General features: G+C 43.6%; 1 protein-coding gene across 4 annotated transcripts in view; it reads left to right on the forward strand.

Annotated features, from left to right (window-relative positions):
* Positions 1-20119, forward strand: part of RAPGEF1 (Rap guanine nucleotide exchange factor 1) — a 187878-nt gene that overhangs the window by 141788 nt on the left and 25971 nt on the right. For 3 of the 4 annotated variants that reach the window (XM_020973494.2, XM_078149981.1, XM_078149980.1), the window contains 3 exons: positions 15864-15952; positions 17686-17797; positions 19770-19845. In XM_020973494.2, coding sequence (XP_020829153.1) covers positions 15864-15952; positions 17686-17797; positions 19770-19845 — 277 coding nt within the window. Of the gene's footprint in view, positions 1-11228; positions 11502-13791; positions 13885-15863; positions 15953-17685; positions 17798-19769; positions 19846-20119 lie in introns of all 4 variants that reach the window. The other variant, XM_078149982.1, reaches the window with a different exon arrangement.

Here is a 20119-nt window from a genome sequence, read left to right on the forward strand (position 1 = left end):
ATTCACTACATAGAACGAAGGCTGCTGCTTCAGCTTTTAGCTGGTTAGGACAGGGGCAGATAGAGTTTCAGCAAAATGTATTGGTGGGCAGGGATCGTTTCCACATGAGAGTTGTGTTTTGGGGAGCCTCAGATGTGCTAAAGGTGTTGACTTCCTGTCTTCAGGCCGCCAGAGAGCATGGGCATCCCCGCAGTTGGCTTGGGTGTTCAGTGTTCTTGGACAAGTTTGTGGCTTTACTGAAAAGGTCTTTAGATGTCATTATAACCACAGCTGTACTCTGTAGGCTGGTACTCAAGGACCTTCCTGATCTAGCCTGTACCTGCCACTCCCAGTTCTTTTCTTACCACTTCCCTACACTTCCCTTCACTACCCCAGCCCTGGCCAGACATAAGTTTGCTGGAAAACACACTGGACAAATCATCATGAGACTTGGTTCCTAATCTCAGTTTCACCACTAACTAGCCATGTGACCTTGAGCAAGAGCCCTTACTTCCTTGAACCTCAGTTCCTCATCTGTAAAATTAAGAGGATTGGACCAGGACATCTCTAAGAGCCCTTCCAGTTCCAAAATTCTCTTGTTCTGCTAGGTGGCTCAATGGATAGAGTGCTAGAGCTGGAGTCAGGAAGAGCTAAGTTCAAATCCTGCCTCAGATATTTACTAGCTGCACGATCCTGGGCTTTAACCTCCACCTGTCTCAGTTTCCAAATCTGTAAAATGGGCATAATATTAGTACCTGTTTCCCAGGGCTATTGTGATGATAAAAATGAGGTAATATTTATAAAGTGCTTTGCAAACCATAAAGCTCCATATAAATGCTAGCTATTATCATTATTGTTGTTATTATTATTATTGCTTATTGTTCCCTGAATATGATGTGCTCATAATGACAACTCATACTTACATGGTGAGATTACCTTCCATTTTATATGTGCCTAAATTCTTTACATGTAGTTTCTCCTATTAGAATGGTTACTCCTCAAGGGCCTTTTTTTGCAACCACAGTGTTTAGCCCAGTGAAGTGCTTAATAAATGCTCATTGACTGGTTCACTAACTTACTAACTGACCTAGTACAACAACCTGATGAGGTAGTTAGTACAAGTGTCATCATCTCAATTTTACAGGTGAGGAAACTGAGACTCAGAGAGATTAGGTGACTTAGCAAAGGTCACAGAGCTAGAAAGTGTTAGAAACTGAGGTTTTCTTCCTCTCTATTTATCTAAATCCCTACCCTTTGATTAATCAGTTAACCAGGACTTTTCAAGGCCCGATACAAGACCCACCTCTTCACAAAGTCTTCCCAGACTTCCAGCCCTTGGTAACAAATCTCTCCTGTGCAACCTTGCAATGAATATTTTTTTCTACTCTTCCTTTGGCAGTTGGGTTCTCCACCTTGTGCTGTCAGTCATCTGTTTATGCTAGCTAGGGTTGAATGGATCCTTCCAGATCCTTCCTCTAATGCCTCTTTGTAGCCCACAGGACCTTCCACAGAGCACAGCTTATCACAGAAGCACCCTAAATGTTGACTAGTAACAACTTGACTTATCTTTAAGGCAGGAAGCCTGTAACAGTGATGAGCCTGCCCTATCACAGACTGCACCACATGGTTCATTGTCATCCTCATCGGTCCCCACTCTGCCAGGAGCCAAGGCAGCCTTCTTGGTGACCAGGCCCTGCAGTGCTTCTGTACTGTGGAAGTCTGCTTCTTCCACATTCCACCCACATTCCATCAGGCTTTTGCCTGATGAGTTTTTTGTTTTGAGTTCTATGGGTAATGATATCTATTTGGCTTTTAATGTGTGGTTTTGGTTTCCGGTCCTGCCCTGCCTTTACTTTTTGTTCTTCCTGAAACCAAAAACTGTGTGATGGTTTGACTAGCACTATCCCCTTCACCTTTGAAGGCTTAAATCTTGACAACATTCACACTTTCTTCTCCAGTGACTTAAGTCTACCTTGTTGATCCTCTGAACCAATGTGAATTGAGACCTACTTAGAAACCAAGAATTCTAGAACCTAATACAGAATCTTATACGTCATCCGGTTCAAATCCCATCTCACCCTTTGCCCCCACCTTTTCACTCTTAAGAAGAGAAAACAGAGGCTGGGGGAAGGGAAAATGACTTGACAAAAGTCATACAGAGAGTTAATGGTTAAGCCAGTACTGAAACCTAGGCCTCTTTACTTCCGGCCCAGTGTTCTTTGAAGCATCTAATTCAGGAGAAGGATATGGACTCTTAACAATTTTTTTAAAATGTTGACTTGATGAATTAACTTGATATTAATAATTATTTGGTATTTTAATTTAATGCGAATATCAAATCATTGATGAACATATAAAAGCAGAATTCTGCCCGATGGCCCCACTGCCAAGTCCCAGGAGGGGTGCAAGAGGGTCACAGTCCAGCCTTGGGTTAGGAGTTACAAAATCCTTTGGGCCTCCATGAGGACCAAAATCCACTTGACTGTAGGGTGAGAATTGTACAGGCCTCAATTTCTACCACTTACCCTCTGACACAGAGTTTTTGATCAATATCTGTTTACATCATTTTGGAGAAATTAGTGCCCTGCAAGCATTGAAAGGAAGGTGGTATATATAAGACAAGATGACACCAGTCTGCCTTAAACCCAGTTCAAGAGAGTCTGTTAGTTTCTGAAACACCCAGTAGACCTTGTCAGTAGAGGATTTCACAAGCAGTAGTGTATGGTAACTTATAAAAGAATAACATTTTAAAATTCTTCTATAAGTATTCTTTTTTTATCTTCCCTGACTTTATAAGATAGAGATCACATTGACTCCCTTTTTTTTTCTTTTTTTACAGAGAGGGAAACCAAGGTATAGAGAGGCTAAACCAGACTCAAAAGTAGAACCAAAGCCTTCTCACCAACTAGCACAGGGCTGGCATGATGTTGCATACAGTAATCATATATAGTCTAGTAAACAAATGAATACTGAGATCTGGAAGAATCATATCATAAATTTAGAGCAGGAAGGGACCTTAGAGGTCATCATTGAACCCAGTTCTTCTAATTTTACAGATAAGCTCAAAAAGTTAAGTGACTTGATCAGAGTCATACAGCTAACATCCAAGGCAAGAGTCAAACCCAGGTCTTCCTGATTCCAAGACCAAAGCTCTATTCACTACCCCATGTTCTAAGGGAAAGGGATAAAGAAAAGAAAAATCTGTGGGTTGGACTTGGACAGTGACATTTCTTTCCTTTGTATTTTGAAACATCATAGCATGTCTGCCTTCCCTAAATAGAGTTCCAATTACAGGATAAATTAGATCCCCAGTCGTGCTGTTTAAATCAGAGCATTCTAAAAATAGTATGATGAGATTTCTAGGACTGAATCTGAGTCTGTTCCTAACATCTACTAAATCTGTTGCTATCAGGAAGCAGTTGATAATATTAAGGTCAGTACTTCACAGGCAATGTGCTGGGTCTCTAGCAACATGCTAGATATACTTGGAAAAACTTTAATTAGCCTTGGAGCCACTGGTAAAAAAAAGTTGTAGGTGGGGGAATGGTGGTTTTTTTGTTTGTTTTGTTTTTTAGTATTGTGATTTAAATTGCAAGAAAATCTTGTTTAAGAAGGAACTTATTAAAAATCTTATCACTCCTCCATCTCACTACTCAAAATACTCCAAAGAAAATATTTGCTTAGAATTTTCAGATGATGCAAATAAATTTCAAACCAGAACACACACTAAGGCTGATATATAAAGTGTGAGAACTGCCCCTGTATTTCTTCCCAGTGAGGTTTGAGGCCCTTCAAGAGTCCAGCATCTCGTCATTCACCAAATAATTCACAAGGTCGAGTCGAATGAAAACCACTGCCCACTGACCAACACAAAGACAGTTGTATGGGCCAGCCAGCCAGCCTGAGAGTCTGTCTCTGATGCTACCACCCTGGGATCACTTTATGAGAGTGAATGGGTTACTTTCCACGAGAGTGTCTTTGGATACCAAAAAGATGGCTTATCTGTTAAGTCCTGCGCATGTGGGGAATAGTAGAGAGAGCCCTGACATGGAGTCAGGGGCCCTGGGTTCAGATCTTGGATCTGTTGACACTAGTCTGTGTGACTGTAGAAACCCTCTGAGCCTTTGCTTCCCGTGAAAGCAGGATGACATTACTTATTTTCATTGAGTTTCCTGTACCAATGGAGATCATAGGGCTGATCCAAAAAAAAAATTCTTGTTTAATTAGTTCACAGGGTTATTGTAAATAAGCTGTTTTGTAACCCTTTAAGTGCTCAGTGTGAGCCTTTGTGAGCTGTTATTATTGTGAGCAAAGACTAAATTGAGACCAAAGAAAGAGAAGATTTGCCTTGAATTTCCCCAAATTCAGTTCCAGGGAATGTTATCCAGAAGAGCTCTAAGTTGCTTTGTTAGGAATAAAAGCCATAAGTCAGGAAAAACACACTGGCCTGACATCTCCTAAGAGAGTGTGCCAACTTTTTTCCTCCCTTCCCCCACCCCCTAGGGGCCTTATGTGGTGCTGCTATGCAGCTGTTAAAAGGCTCAGTCTTCCATCCAAAATAAATAAAATTAGTAGCAACATTTATTTAGGAATTGAGTATCTCTAGTTGAAAGAAGCCTTGTTCTGAAGACAAAAATGACTTAGTACCAGTGTTGAGTTATGTGATCCAAAGATCATTACTGACAACAGTGCTAGAATGTGGCTGGTTGGGTGTTTTCCCACCGATATTTTCCTTGCAAAAAAGCAAGCCCAAATCTGACTAGAAAAGCCAAGTTTCCCTTTGGTACATCCAGTCTTGTTATCCTGTTTTTGCTGCTGGGTCAATAAAAATTGAATTGAAAAATTCCCATTATGACCCCAAAGTGAGAACTCATCTGTTTTGCTAAGTGGTTTCTGGAATGAGTGAGGTCATTGTCCTGCCCTGGACAGAGGTGACCAAGCGCCAACAGCTTTTGCCCTTCCCAAGCCCCCCATCACATCAATAAATCCATTCATTTACATTATCACTTTCCCCTGTCATTAGCTGGATCAAAGAGCCGTGTTAAGCCCCACACAGGAACACTCTTGCAAAAGACTGAGTTCTCTGAGTAACTGGAAGGCAGTTTAATGCCAAGTCCTGTGACCTATGGCTGTGTCTCTCAGTTACTGGCAGACGGACAGCCCTCTGTGACCATCTCCCTGGTATTCTTGGAATTTGCAGAATGAGGCAGAATGTCTATTACGTTGAGGACACTGAACTTTTCATTTAAGACTCTTCTTCCTCCTCCACCTTGCCAAAAGAACACCCAGCCTGTCCTCAAAGGCACCTTTCCCACCAAGGCTGATAGAGAAAGTGTCATTTTGTAAATTGTTTGGAATTGGCCCTCTTTGGGCTTGTATGTTTCCTTCCAGTCTACACTCAGGCATTTGGAAATGAAGGGTGACCTTGGGACATCCTAGCATCCCGAAGAAGGTCTGTGGCTCTGACTTTGTTTCAGAATGGCAAATACTGACCGACTTACTCTTAGAAGTGTTCATCCTCCTCCTCCTCCTCCCCATCCAGAATGTTTAATGAGCAGCCCAGGGATGATGTTATACATGCTTGTGACTTGCTGCAGTAGCCTGTGATTTCTGATGATTTATGGAGTGTTTGGCTGGGTCACAACCCATTAAAGCTGCCTAAATAATATACTGTAATTAACTGCATCCTCCATCCTTTTCTGCATCTGTATCGATGTATCTATTATCTCTCAATCCTCATCTGCAGCTTTCTTCTGTGCTCCCAGCATCACAATGCACAGTGCCTTCCTGTAAGGCATCCTTTTGCAAGTCAGCTGCTGAGGCGAGGAGACCCACAAGCAAGTGAAACAGTGAATTTAGACTCCTCATGGCTGGCTCCTCCTCCTTCCTCTTTTGCAGAGAAAGCCAAGCAAGTGGCCCAGAGCCCAAAGGGCTCTCACTGGAGCCTTGTGTTGAATGAATGGCCCGCTGTGCTGGACGCAGACATAGGGCTTCATTACAGACCTGGCTCCTCACATGCTTTCAGCAGATAAGTGACTCTGGTGTGCACAGAATACCGTGTTCAGAGCTGTGGGAAATATAAGGTTCAGGTAAGCTATAGGTCCCTAGGCTCATGGAACTGGCAGTCTAGGAGAGAGGTCAGGCACAAGCCCAGGTAACTGTAATAAAGGGTGCTGTTTAAGATCTTCAGAGAGATGAACAACAAAGTGCCCTGGAAAGTGTAAGAAAGAATGCGACTGGTGGGTGGGAGTCAGGAAGCCTTCTTAGCAGCAACGGCATTGGAGTCCTTACTGGCCCCCGAGTGCAATGTTTTGGGTTCAGATCCCACCTCTAATCTTGGGCAAATGACCTAACCTCTTGGGCCTCAGTTTCCCAATTGGTAAAGTGAAAGGGTTGGGCTAGATGGTTTCCAAAGCTCCTTCTGTCTGTAGATCTGCAGGCATATTGATCATGCTCTAAAGGGTGGGAATTCAGCAGGCAGAGTAGGAGTCTATAAGGAGAGAAAAGTGGTTTGGAGGGGAAAAGTCCTGAATTTGGGGTTAGGAGACCTGGGTTCATATCTTATTTCTACTACTCACTACCTGAATGACTTATGGGCAACTCACCCAACTTTTCTGGGCCTCCAGTCCGCTCTCTTCAAGAGGAGGAGGTCAAATCAACCCGACTCCAAGGTTTCCTCCTACCTGTGTAACTTTGGACAAGTCGCAGAACCCCTCTGGCCATTTCCCCACCTTAAAATTCCAGGGCACTATAATGGTACATGGTACCCACCTCTTGAGAGAAAACTAATGGACTCAAGATGCAGAGTAAGACAGACGTACATTTCTGGGCATGGCCAGCGTGGCAGTTTATTTTGCTTGACTATCATATTTGTTACAAGAGTTTTGTTTTACTTTGTAGGAGGTGGGGAGGGAGAAGAGGAATGTGGGTGGGAGAAAAAAAAATAAATACTTGTTAATTGAAAAAATTTAATTTTTAAAAGGAGAGGGACATTGAAGTAGATGGTTTCAAGGCCCCCTAAATCTCTGATTCTAAGATTCTTCAGTTGTAAAATGGTAACTATAGGATTAGTTAACCATGCTAACAGTGTTCTTCAAGAGACACCACACACTTAACACTTCACATCACCTTTCTAAAACACTATGTAGAAGTATGCCTGTCTGCAGACAGGCATCTCGAAGTGTTACAAAATCCTCAACCCAAACAAGCTTGTTCTGGCTATAAATAAAAATTCCCCACTGCAGAGAATGCTGCAGCCTGTCTGAAGCTGAGAAGCTGGCACCACCTAGACTCTAAAATAAACTGCAGGCGGTGATTTGGTGGAGAGGCCATTGAATGGACAGTGTCTCCTTCCTCCCTGCCCCTGTGAGTAAAGATGACCTGCAGCAGTTTGAAAAAGATTCCTATAGGGAATCAGTAGTGACTGGCACTGATTGAAGTGGGGGTGGCAGCAGGCTGTGCCAACGTGTTGCCATGTGCCACAAAGAAGCAGAAATAGGGACCTTTGTGGCAATTAGAGATGGTCCTCACCACCATCACCAAGCCCCTGCCTTTTTTCAAAGGTATTTTTTGTGTTTGGCTCTTGTCCCAGCATGACTGCATAGTTTGAATACCAGGGTTCCTTATAGGCCTGCTGAGCTTCGAAAGGAAGGAGGGGCTGGCTGGGAGCTTTTGTCCAAATGACACAGAATCAGAAATGCCTCACTTCTGTTCCTACACACACACACACACACACACACACACACACACACACACACACACACGTGTATCCCACACATGCATATATATAATGTATGTCAGATACCATGTTGGAACCTGAGGGCACAAGATAAAAACCAGCAAGGCCCCTACAGTTAGAAAATGTAGCAAAAAGAGAGCTGGCCTCAGGGTCAGGAAGAGCTGGGTTCAAATCCACCTTTATGACCCTTGTGAAGTCTCTTTATCATCTCAGTGCCCCCAGCCAACTTTCTAGAGCTCTCAGTTGCAGGACGGTTACAGATCTACATTGGTAGAGGGTGTTTCTTCATTGGGGGTTCCCTCTGCCAATGAAATCACAGACCCCAAAAAAGGACCTACTTCATTATTTGTTGTGAGATCATATATATCAACTGTTCTGCAAACCTTAAAGCACTGTAGATAACTGCTTGTATTGTTATTAATCTAATAATGGGAAATTAGATATATAGATAAACATGGTATAAGGGCAAAATAGTGATCTAAACAAGATACAATAAAAGAATGTGGGGAAGGACCTTATTTTTGATGGTGGAGGGAATCAGAGGAGGCTTCATGGAGATAGTTGTACCTGTGATATACCTTTAGGGGTGAAAAAAAATGGTTCTTACAGGTAAAGTTACGAAGAGAATGTATCCTAGGTGAAGAGGGAGGCCTGTTTGAAGGTACAGAACAGGACCCAGGTCAGTTGGGCTAGAGCGCAGAGTGCATGAAAGTGTATTGTGATGCCGTGTCGTTGGGAAGGTAGTCTAGCCATCGTCACACTTCTCTTCCCAAAAGCGGTCTTCCCCACCCCCACCCCAAGCCAGGAGCTTAAGCCTAAGAGTGGCAGGAGCAGGACAATGAAATGCCAACTGATACGAGGCCAGGGGACTCAAACTGCTGAGCCTGAGGGATGATGACTTACTGGGGATTTAACTTTCTCTGCCAGAGAGAAGAACATGTAAGTGGTGCCTTTATTCTAAGCAGCTGAAAGTAAATACAGAGATAAAAGCTGTCAGTATAGTTGGTCAGCAACATTTATGAAGGGCCCACAAGGTGCATTCATTGTTATTCATTTAATAAATATTTACTGAGAACACCTCTGTTCAAGGCACTGTGGGAAATAAAGTTCCTGCTTGTGTGGGACATACAGTCTGTAGCCAGGGAGGCAATAAGAACTGACATTTATATTATACTTTAAATGTTGCAAAAAACCCCATTTTATATAGCATTATCTCATTTGTACCTCACATCAAGGCTGCCAGGTTGATATCATGAATATTATCTCCATTTTACAGATGAGAAAATGAAGAGTCATATGTTAAGTGACTTAACTTAGCTGTTGAGTTCAGAATCAGGTTTCGAACCTGGGTCTTCTGACTCCAAGGATGGCGTTCTTTCCATCACTCTGAACTGCTCCGGATGATATACCTACATCCATTCCTTTATCATCTAACATTTATCAAGTACACTGTGTTAGATGCATATGCAAATACTTTACTGTCAGGCAGCCCAGTCTTAAGAATGGTACAGACGATAAAAAATAATAATTTGCATTTATGTGTCCATTTATAAATGTAGTATATTTGTAAAGTGTTTTCCTCACAACAGCCCTATAGAGTCGGTTGTGAGTTTAAAAGGATGAGTTCTCTCCAGACCTTAGTTAGACAGCCTGAGGAGGAAGCATGGGGTACCATCTATGAGATTTTTTTCTTTTTAGTCAATGCTAACAGTCCACAGGAAGGGTTGAGCTTAGGGCCTTACACATGGTAGGTGTTTAATAAAGGTTGGTTGAATTTAAGTGTTTTGCTTTTCAAAGGCTGACAGCTTGTGAGATTTGGGAGAGGTTAAGGGTGATGTTCCCTTTTCCCTGCCTCACTTTCTTTTCTTTTCTTTTTTTGGGATTAAGTGACTTGCCCAGGGTCACACAGCAAGTAAGTATCAAATGTCTGGTCTGAGATCAGACTTGAACTCAGGTATTCCTAACTCCAGGGCCAGTGCTCTATCCACTGCACCACCTAGCTGCTCCATCCCTGCCTCACTTCCATCCTGGACCAGATGACCTCTGAGGTCTCTTCCAACCCTGACCCCCTTTAGTTCTCATCTTTGCTTTGGGGGCCCAGGTAATGCTGTGGAGCTAGTTTCATCTTCCTCCCTCCTTTCCATGAGAACAGAAATCGGAATGAATTAGGCAAAAGAGAAATGTGTGCTGTCTGTCCCATTTGCATTTAGTTTCGCTATGAATTGCTGCTGCTTCCTTCCTGTCCCAGCTAGATAAGTGAAGTTAGGCCAGAGGCACAGACCCCTCCTGTAATAGGTACCTGTGTGCCAGGCACTGTGCTGCACACTGTACAAATATTATTTCATTTGATCCTCACAGCAGCTCTGGGAGGTTGATGCTGTTATCCCCATGTTACAGTGAGGGAACTGAGACAGACAGAGGTTAAGTGACTTGTCTAGGGTCATACAATTTTAGTGTATGCAGCTGAATTTGAACTCAGGTCTTCCTCACCCTTATCATTCTATCCACCAGCCCACCTAGCAGCAGTTCTTCATTCCAGAGGAAAAGGGAATCATTAGCAGTAGATTCTCAACAGAAGAGATAGTGCTGCAACCATTGCCCAAGTAAAGGGGACCCCAGATTTGTTGTTCCAAGTAAACTGTAGTACTACCTCCATTCATCAGCCTTCAAGTATACAGAGCCTTCTTCTTGTGGGCTAGGATCCTGTCTACTACAGCATGCCTCCTCCTTACACCCGCATCCATTCATTTATTTATTCATCTGCTGAGTAACCGAGATAACTATAAGGGTAGTTCACTTAGAAATTCTTTTTAAAGTTGGAGTGGGCACCCACAGAGACTCTCCAAGCATGTGTTTTGGTAGCCACGTGCCTGGGGCTTGTCATTAAGCTTTTATACCTTGCCTGCTTCTCAGAAGGCTGGCGATGGCTTACAAGTTACACTAACAACAAAATAAAGCCATGAAGGATAAAATGAAACTGAGGCCTTGAAGAAGGAGCAAAGGAAGTAGAGGTACTGAAGATGACACAGTGACTGTCATCAGATCCTGAATTTGAACCCAAGGTTTCTGGCTGACAAGTCAGAATGATTACACGACTGAGCATTTTCTAATAAAAGCTTTATTTGCCCTCTTCCTGAGGCTTAGATTTCCTTGAAATGTTTAGCAGCTAAATCCTCTGTGTCCCTAAAATGGAAAATTTCTCAACAAAGGTATAGTGTGGGTCTGGCAGCTCAAGCCTTTTATGGAAAGTTTGTGTGTTATGTCTTATCCAATGAAGAGTTGTGAGTCAGAGCGGGGACCTTAATTTAAAAAAAAAAAAGGTAGAAATGGTGTTGTGTTTAGCTTCCTATTCTGATAGTCTTTTTAAAAAAATAGCGTTGCTATAAAGCTAGCTGCTCAGCTGCGGTTAATCTAATTACTTTTTCTTTTGTCTGTCTTTTCTCCCTTTCATTCGTGCATGTGTGTGTCTGTGTCTGTGTCTGTGTGTGTGTGTCCCACTTGCTTCCTTTAGTATAAGTCTGTGTTTAGGTCCTACTCCCAGGACTTCATGCCTCACAACCAAGCTTCTGTTCCACCTTTCCTCTCGTCTACCTCCTCTTCCTCTCCACATTTCCCACCTGTCCACCATTCTCAGAGCTCTGACCTAGTGGTGCCAACCACAGCCAGCCTGCCTCCCAGCACTGTGGATGGGCCCAATTCCTGTTCTCAGGAGAACAACTTGAATGGGAATTCTGTCTACCTTCCTTCTGAAACCTCTTTCACTGATTCTCTCCAGACGCCTTCGGTGAGACTTAAAAAAAAAATGCAACTTCCCATAGGACTGTGAAATTTTTAGAGCATTATTTTGTTTTTCCAAAATACTATCCCTTCCCTTCCTTGTTCTAGTAACAATAAAATCAGGAGTTTATGTGATAGTGAAACAGCAAAACTAGATTTTGTGTGTGTGTGTGTGTGTGTGTGTGTGTGTGTGTGTGTGTGATTGTGAGTAAGAGAGAGACAGACAGAGAAAGAGATTGAGATTTCAGGTAGGAAGGTGTGGTTGTAGCACAGAGGTCACTTATCTTGGGAGTGAGGTGACTTGAAGTAGCAGATCCTTTTGCTGGCAGTGTGACCTTGGGAAAGTCACCTCACTGTCTTTGAATTGCAGTTTCCTAACTTGTAAGATGAAGGGGTTGGATTAGATTTCTGTATTCTCTGAAGTCCTTTCTGACCCTAACATTCCATGAGATTGTGAAATAACATTGACAATGTGGAAGCACAATGTCTGCACTTAAGTCTGACGTTCAGTTTTATGTAACAAGGTTCACATCAAGTCAGTTAGTCAAATGAAATTATTAAGCACCTACTATTTGCCAGGCACTGTGCTAAGTGCTGGGGATACAGAGAGGCAAAAGATAAGAGTTGTTCATGAGTAGGCAGGGCCAATATAGTAAAAATGACAACTTGACCGAAACTAATTTATATATTCAGTGCCATTCCAATTAAATTACAAAAAAATTATTTTACTGAATTAGAAAAAATAATAAAATTGATTTGGAAGAACAAAAAGTCAAGACTATCAAAGGAAATAATGGGGGGGGGGAGCAAAGGGAGAAGGTTTAGTAGTACCAGATCTTAAACTATATTATAAGGCAGTAATTATCAAAACTATTTGGTATTAGCTAAGAAATAGAAAGGTAGATCAGTGGAACAGAGTAGACATACAATTTGTAGGAGCAAATGTATATATAACCTTGTATTTGACAAATGTAAAGACTTGAGATTTTGGGATAAGAATTCATTATTTGGTTAAAAATTATTGGGGAAACTGGAAAGCAATATGGGAGAAACTGGGCGTAGGCCAGTATCCTACACCATTTACCAAGATAAGGTCAAAATGGATATGTGACCTAGATATAAAGAGAGATATTACAAGAAAATTAGAAGAACATGGACCATGTTACTTATCAGACTTATGGATAGGTGAACAGTTTATGAATAAACCAGAGATAGTGGGCAAAGTTAGGTATAAAATGGATAATTTTGATTGCATTTGTACAGATAAAGAACAGTCCCTGCCCTCAAGGAGCTCACAGTCTAGTGGGGGTGGGGGAGACAACAAGCAGATGAGTATGTGCAAACTATATATAAGAAGTAATTAGAAGAGGGAAGGCCCTAGAATTAAGAGGGGTTGGGAGAGGCTTCCTGTAGGAGATGTGACTTAAAGAAGGTGGAAATGAGGAGGGAGAACATTCTAGCCAGAGAAAATGTATGAAGTCTGGCGATGGAGTACCTTGTTTGAGGCACAGAAAGATCGCCAGATTGAAGAGTTGTGATTGAAGGTGTGAGAAGACTGGAAAGACTGGGGGCAGGGGGGATGTGGCTCTTTCCATTGTGTCTCAGACATCACAAGGTCATCATTTAGAGGCAAGTAACCAGCGGATGTTGTTATATGTTAAAGAAAGTTTAGCTTGGATTCTGGTTCTGTTTCTAGACGATCACGTTTTCCTTTAAGTTGTGTCCACCTTGGGAAGTGAGGGCCGTGCAAGCCAGTTCCTTACTCAGCTGCAGGGAGGGACTCGAGAACCTTTAAGGCCAGTCGCCTTGGTTCCCTTAAACTGCCATGTGAGTCAGCATGGTAGGGGGGACCCTGCTGCTGTTAGTAGAAGGGGTGGAGAGAAAATCCGGGCCTGACTTTTCCTTGTGCTGAATGGTTCACATACACATCTGGGTTCTGTTGTCAGACCTTCTCTTTCCACATCGACATCTTCTCCAGCTGCACTGGGGGACTGCTGCTTCCCTCTGCCACCTTCTCCTTGCTGCCTTAGGACCCTTCCAGAGGTCCCTCTTTGTCATCTCTCTGAGAGTAGTCAGGAGGATGTTTACATTTATGGCAACACTAGTGCAGAGGCCAGAGGTGGGGCTGGGGTCTCTGCCATGTGACCCAGAAGACGTGAGCAGAAATACACTTTCTCTTTAAGGAAGGAGGTAGTTGAGAGAGTCAGGATCTGCTCTGTTGGCTACTCACGCTGGACTTGAGAGGCTGCTGCTGGGCTCCAACACGTGTGTCTTTCCTTTCATCCTGTCTCCCATAGAGTGAAAACGCCAGTGAGGATGCTGGTGAGGGTGAATATGTCAATTTGTATTCCTCTGGCCAAAGCAACGGGGAACTCCCTCACTCTGAAGGAGTAAGTAATATGCAGAAGGCAGAACGAAGCTTTTGGTGCATGCCGAGTCAACATGGGGTGGGGCAGCCTGCTTTCTCTGAGCCTGCCCATCCACCATCAGGATGCTTCTGTGTGGCTGTGCTGACTTACCCACCACCATGTGAATGGAGGGCAGCCCCATTCAGATGGAGAGCAGAAACATCTTTGCTTCTTTTCAGGCTTTGGTATCTCTTGTCCTGGCAGCGGTTTTACTTTGACATTTGCTTTGACGCACGTGGCAGTCTTGGTGATAGGTCCAGGCCTTATACTGAAATGTCTCTATGGGGCTTTTGCCTATCCTTCCTTTTATGGTAAAGAGCCTCCCATCCCACCCTCATAGAACAGAAAATGTAACTTCTCCCACACCAAGACTGAGCCTCCCTTATCAAATCATTTCCTCTTCCTCCTCTTCAGCATGTGTACTGATCCTACCATTGGTAAATTCCTCCCAGAATTCTGGGTGAGTCACCCAGGGTAGCAGCTTCTGTGTTTATGCATACACTGCACATGTAGCCATTTGACGGATTGCTTGACATCTCTATCTTCATTCCATCGTTGCTTCCATTCGTGACACTCGAGGAACAACAGTTTTTCCAAACATTCTTTCTGGTTTTGATTTAGTAAGGCAGGCTCAAGTTTAAAAGCATCTTCCTTCAGAGACTGTGTGATGGTTGAAAAACGGAAACCCAGCGATGCCAGAAGGCAACTCCTGGTGCCCCACGCTAACCATGAAGGGCTAGCATGAGAAGACTGTCCTGAGGCCGGCTCCTGGATCCTTACTTTTGCCTGGGCCACTGATGCCACAAGTTTTTGACCTCGTTATTTCGTTATTGAGCACTTAGTGTTGATCCTGTCATTCAAAAAGTTTGGTCTTCCTTTTTTTAATTATTAAGACAAACCCAGAGTCTTACCAAGTGTCCCTGCTCTCTCCCTGATCACCCCCTTCCCCCAAAAAAAATTCTTCTGTGCTCACATTGAGCAAGACCGAGCTCAGAGTTCACAAAGTTACAGTTCATCTCAGAATGTCAGGCCATTGGCAGCTGATGGACCTGGGCCTACCCATGCCAAGGGAGCTGGGATATTTCTTTCCTCATGCTCCCAGTCCAAAGTCATCATCCCCCTCTGGTGGCCTGGTCCAATTCCATCTCTGCATGAGAGAAGAAAAATTCTGATTTACTTTTCTTGGCTGTTTTCCCTCTCTGAGAAATGGCTAACTTCAGGTGCCACGTTTTTCTTCTCTTTGAACTCAACTCCTGCTGTCGCACTGCATACATTCAGGCTGCTCTGCTTCCAACATCACCTCCAGTACAACAAACCACAGTGTTGGAGTTTCATTATTTTTGCAGAGAGACCCTGAGAAAGAGAAAGTAGGGGAAGAGAGCTTGCACGTCTAGGCCTGAATTAGTGTGAACTTTAAATACCATGAAGGTCAAAGTATTTGAATTTTCATTCCATATTTCCATTGGGCCAAAACCAATATTTTACATATAATCATAAACTCTAGTAGTGTGAATTCAAATCATGCAGGCCGTTTCAAGGGATTCATTATACACATATGTGAATATACTTTGGCAAGGTGATTACAGGGAACAAAAACTGAAAAAGACAACTGGGAGGGCAAACAAGATGACTTGAGCTAAGGCAACGATAGAACATAAGGCTTTTCGTGAACCAGAAAACGAGCAAAGGTTTCTTGAGAGATCTTCCAAAAGGTGATTGGTTTATTTTAGTTCATTCAGATTGGCAGCTGATATGTGTTATAATTATTTGGTGTCATTTCACAGGGTCAGAAAGAAACCATGAGGCAAGACTTTAGTCCCAAGTGAAGCTCACAGATTTCCTATGTAATTATCTTTGAGGTTCCATCGTTAAAACTCCTAAGAACATGCAGGCAAGAATGCTGGGAGACCAGAGCAACCCTAGTGCTAGTGTTACAACCAAAGCCTTGTTTCCTTTTTCAGGAATCACCAGCTACAAAAGACGGACACCCCAAAGATTCCACCTCATATGGCAGCTCCTCCGGGAAAGAAAACAGAGAAGGTGGAGAGAGGTAAGAAATGTATCCCACCTGAGCCATCTCCTCTTCTTCACCTCCTTCCATCCCTGTATCCCCTAAAAAAAAAAAATCAGAGGCCAGTCCGATCCGAGGATAGGTGGAGTCTCCTCCCTGCCGCTTAGTGTAGCGGTAAACCTGGACTTTGCTTTGTTGGAGTGGGAAAGACTACAAGGGCTGCTTTTAATTTTAAGGGATTTTTTTTGTTGTTAGGAGAGATGATTTTTCATTTTTTAAAAATGAGTTGGCAAACAGTGGTGCCAGAACATCTAATCTGTCCTCCCTCTGCCCTCCATGGATTGGAAAATGTAACTTTCAGAGTTTCATAGAGTCCTTCTCAAAGGATTTTCATCTCCTTGTCCTTTTGTGAAGGTACAGCTGCCATCTGTAAGGCAGATGCTTAGAGCTGTAATTTCTAGGGGTGGGGATTGGGGTTAAACTGGTATTTTCCCTACAGGCAATATAGTTTAGCACAGTGGTTCTCAACCTGGAGTCCCAAGTCATCGCTGGATAGATTTCTGGGCATCTTTGGACTTGGATGGAAAGGAAAAAATTACATCTTTATTTTCACTAACTTCTAAGTGAAATTTAGCATTTCCTCTAGATGTTTAAGAACATTATTATGAGGAGGGGTCCGTGGGCTTAACTAGACTGCCAAAAAGGTCCACAGCACAAAGAAGGTAAAGAACCCCTGTTCTAGCAGAAAGAACACCAGCCTGGGGGTCAGATGGCCCAAGAGTTAGTCTTGGCCCAATAACAACTAGTAAATTATGTACCTGAATTCAAATTTGGCCTCAGACACTTACTAGCTATATTACCCTGGACAAGTCACTTAACCTCTGTTTGCCTCAAGTTTCCTCATCTGTAAAATGGGGATAATGATAGCACCTACCTCCCAAAGCTGTTGTGAGTCTCAGAGGAGATAATATTTGCCGATGCCTGGCACATAGTAGGGGCTTATATAAATGCTAGCTATCATCATTATTATTTATAATTCCTTCTTTGGGTTTCAGTTTCTTTAATTCTAAAGTAAAGGAGTTAAACTTGATGACCTGTAAAGTTCCTTCCACCTTTAAATCTATGAACCTATGAAATGCCTCTCATTTTATGTCGCTCTGTACACGTAAGAATGCAGTAATTTCATCCACATTAAATTCAGCAAACAAAAATGCAGCTGCTCTGACAAAATTCTGCTAGCGTCAACAATCAGCAATGAGGATTTTTTAAATCACCCTAAAACAAAATATTTTAACTGATTAGAATCATGCTTTTTTTTTTAAATAGGAAGTACCTCAGAGATAATCTAGCTATAGACTGTGTTATTTTACAGATGAAGAAACTGAGTCCCACAGAAGGGAAGCATTTTATCCAAGGTCATGCAGCCAATCAGTTGCAGAACCAGGAATAGCTAGAATGAAAATGTCCTAACTTCCAGTTCCTGTGCTTTATGCCGTATAGACTTCTGTTGGAACTTGTCTTCCCCATTAGAATGTAAGCCTCTGGAGAATAAGGATTGTTTTTTCTCTTATACTTGTGTCTACAATGCCTGACACGTAGTCAGAGCTTAATAAATACTTGTTGGTGAATTGATTCTGTCATGATTCCCTTTACCTCTTAGGGCTTAGGGAAGCCTAGAGACCCTCCTCCGTCATCCGAACTCACTCATCCCTTCCTTGCCCTGCCCATTCTTGAATCTCTAAGAGCCTTGACCATCACCCTTCCTCTTCCAGGCAGCTGAAGTCCCCAGATGGTTTGGAATTGACCCAGTCTGAGGAGGAAGTAGATGAGCTCTCTCTGATTGACCACAATGAAATTATGGCCAGGTTGACGTTAAAGCAAGAGGTAGGTAATTTAGGCTGTTCCCTTTTAAAACCCCCAGTTTCAGAGAATTTTACACAGCTGGAGAAAGGGGGAAGTGGGTTTTGGGTAGTTTCCAACCTTCAAGGAATTTAAATAGCAAAGACCAGGTGACTGAGGCTAGCCCATGCTACCAGAGGCTGTGAGGATTCCCTCCGGCTGGTGAAAATGGCAGTCACTACCCTGCTTTGTACAACACCGAGATGACTTCTCTGCACCTTCAGGCCTGTAGACACAAACTCACCCAATGCACCACTGCTGCTATAGGTTTCTTCCATCTCTGCCTTTTTGTTGAAGCAGCATGGCTGAGTCGATAACATCCTGGGCTGAGTGCTGGGAAGATCTGGCTTCAGATCCAGCTGTTTGCTGTGGGCAAAATCATTTCATTTTTCTGAGCCTCAGTTTCCTCATCTGCAAATAAGAACTAATCCTCCCTGTAGTGCCCATTTCAGGGAGTAGATGCCTGACACAACTGAGATGATATGTAAAAAGTGCTAAATTGCAGAGAAGGTGTTGGCCTGCATTGGTCAAGGGAGTTTCTTATGCCAGTGAAATCATGCCTGCTCCTTGTCCTGATCATCGTTATTAATTAAATGTGGTAGTCACACCCTGATACTGAGGCTGCTGCCCATCTAGGTTACCAAGTAGCTTCAGAAATTCAAACACTTGACAGAGTAGCCTGGTCAGGCCTTACGGAGCTAGCACTGCTTCTGGGCTCTGGGACTGAGGCAGGCAGGCAGGCAGGCAGATAGACATCCTTCTTGGTCTGCTGATATCCCAGATTGGCTCTCCCTGACTCAGGGCCAGTAGAGTAATGCATTCATCCTGAAAAGCTTTCAGCATGTCAAGGAGTGTGGAAGGGCAGCAATCTATCACTGGCCTGCACTTACAGGAGGCTCACTTTGACAGCTGAGATCCACTGAAGAGAGGGCTAAGCCATTAATAATCCCCTAAGTGCTATTTCGTGACCCTTGCCAGAATTTCACCTGAAAAATCACATTATGGGCCCATCCACCCACAGCTAGAAATGCAAGGTGCTTCTAGCACTCTGGACAGAGGGGAGGAGTGAGTACCAGGTGCTACTCGGGGGTGTTTGCCCTAAGCATCAAGAGGAGGGGTGATATTTGATCTTGATCCGGCTTCAGAAAGACACAATGCACAAGTGTTTGGTGGTTAGAGCCCAGGCTGCAAGACCCTCGGTTCCCTGTGTAGCCCTGACACCAGCCTGTGACTCGCTTCTTTCTCTTTTGTTTCCTTCTTCACCCAAACGAGGAGAGCTAGCCTGACACCCCGTGTCTGACGGGGTTGAGTGGCAGCTGACCAAGGCATAAGGTTCTTTGTAGTCCTCTAGTAAAAGGCCTTGTGGGTGTGCTGTTGTGGCCGAGTAGTGATCAGCACAACACCTGCAAACACAAGCACATCCAGCCAGGGGAGAGGCCTGAGCACAGGGCCCATTCTGCTTGGAAGGACGGGGTGAACCTCAACCTTGTGGGAAGCTGATGCCCACCTCAGCCATTTCCCTTCTCTCACCACTCACTTTTCAGATTATCTGTTAAAACCTTTCATCTTACCTGTTGCTTGAATTCAACACATACTGATAAGACATGGGGATGAAATGAGTACTGTCCCATTGTCAGGTGGTTCAGTTTCCTCTGATCCAGCAATGCCTGAGAACCCCAAGTTCTTACCCCCATTTCCTCCACACGAGTACATAAAGATGAGCTCTTGTCTGTGACCCCTGGAGTCCTGTTTTTCCACGCTTGGTCACTGAGCTTGGGCCTCCGTCGGGTTATATTATGACTCTTTTCTCTTTAGTGATCTCTCAGATATAACTGCCCTAACCTTCCCATATCTTTTGTCTTCACAGCCCTAAGCCCTTATATGTGAGACTGAACCAGAAGAGAGATTTGGGAGCTTCCCCTCTGCCCTGTATTAACCATTTCTGTTTTCATTGCAGGGTGATGATGGGCCAGATGTCCGTGGGGGATCTGGGGATATATTGCTGGTCCATGCAACTGAGACCGACAGAAAAGGTTAGTGAACTTGACTGTTAGGGAGCGAGCCCCTGCAATACTGTTTAGCCCCGGGCTGTGCCCATGAGGCTAGCATGATGCTAAAGAATCCAGTCTTGGTTCAGCCCCTCTCTAGACTGGTGGCATTGCTCTGTGTTGTGAACACAGCCTGCCCCCTAGACAGGAGGTAGTTGTTTGAGGGTGTGTGCCATTGACCAGAGAGGAAATTCAGGCAAATGAATACATAGGAATCAGAAAACTCATTCCTAGCACTAGAAGAACAATGCAGAATGGC

This window comes from Phascolarctos cinereus, unplaced genomic scaffold (genome assembly GCF_003287225.1).
Source record: "Phascolarctos cinereus isolate Bilbo 61053 unplaced genomic scaffold, phaCin_HiC Scaffold_2;HRSCAF=192, whole genome shotgun sequence".
Taxonomy (NCBI): Eukaryota; Metazoa; Chordata; class Mammalia; order Diprotodontia; family Phascolarctidae; genus Phascolarctos; species Phascolarctos cinereus.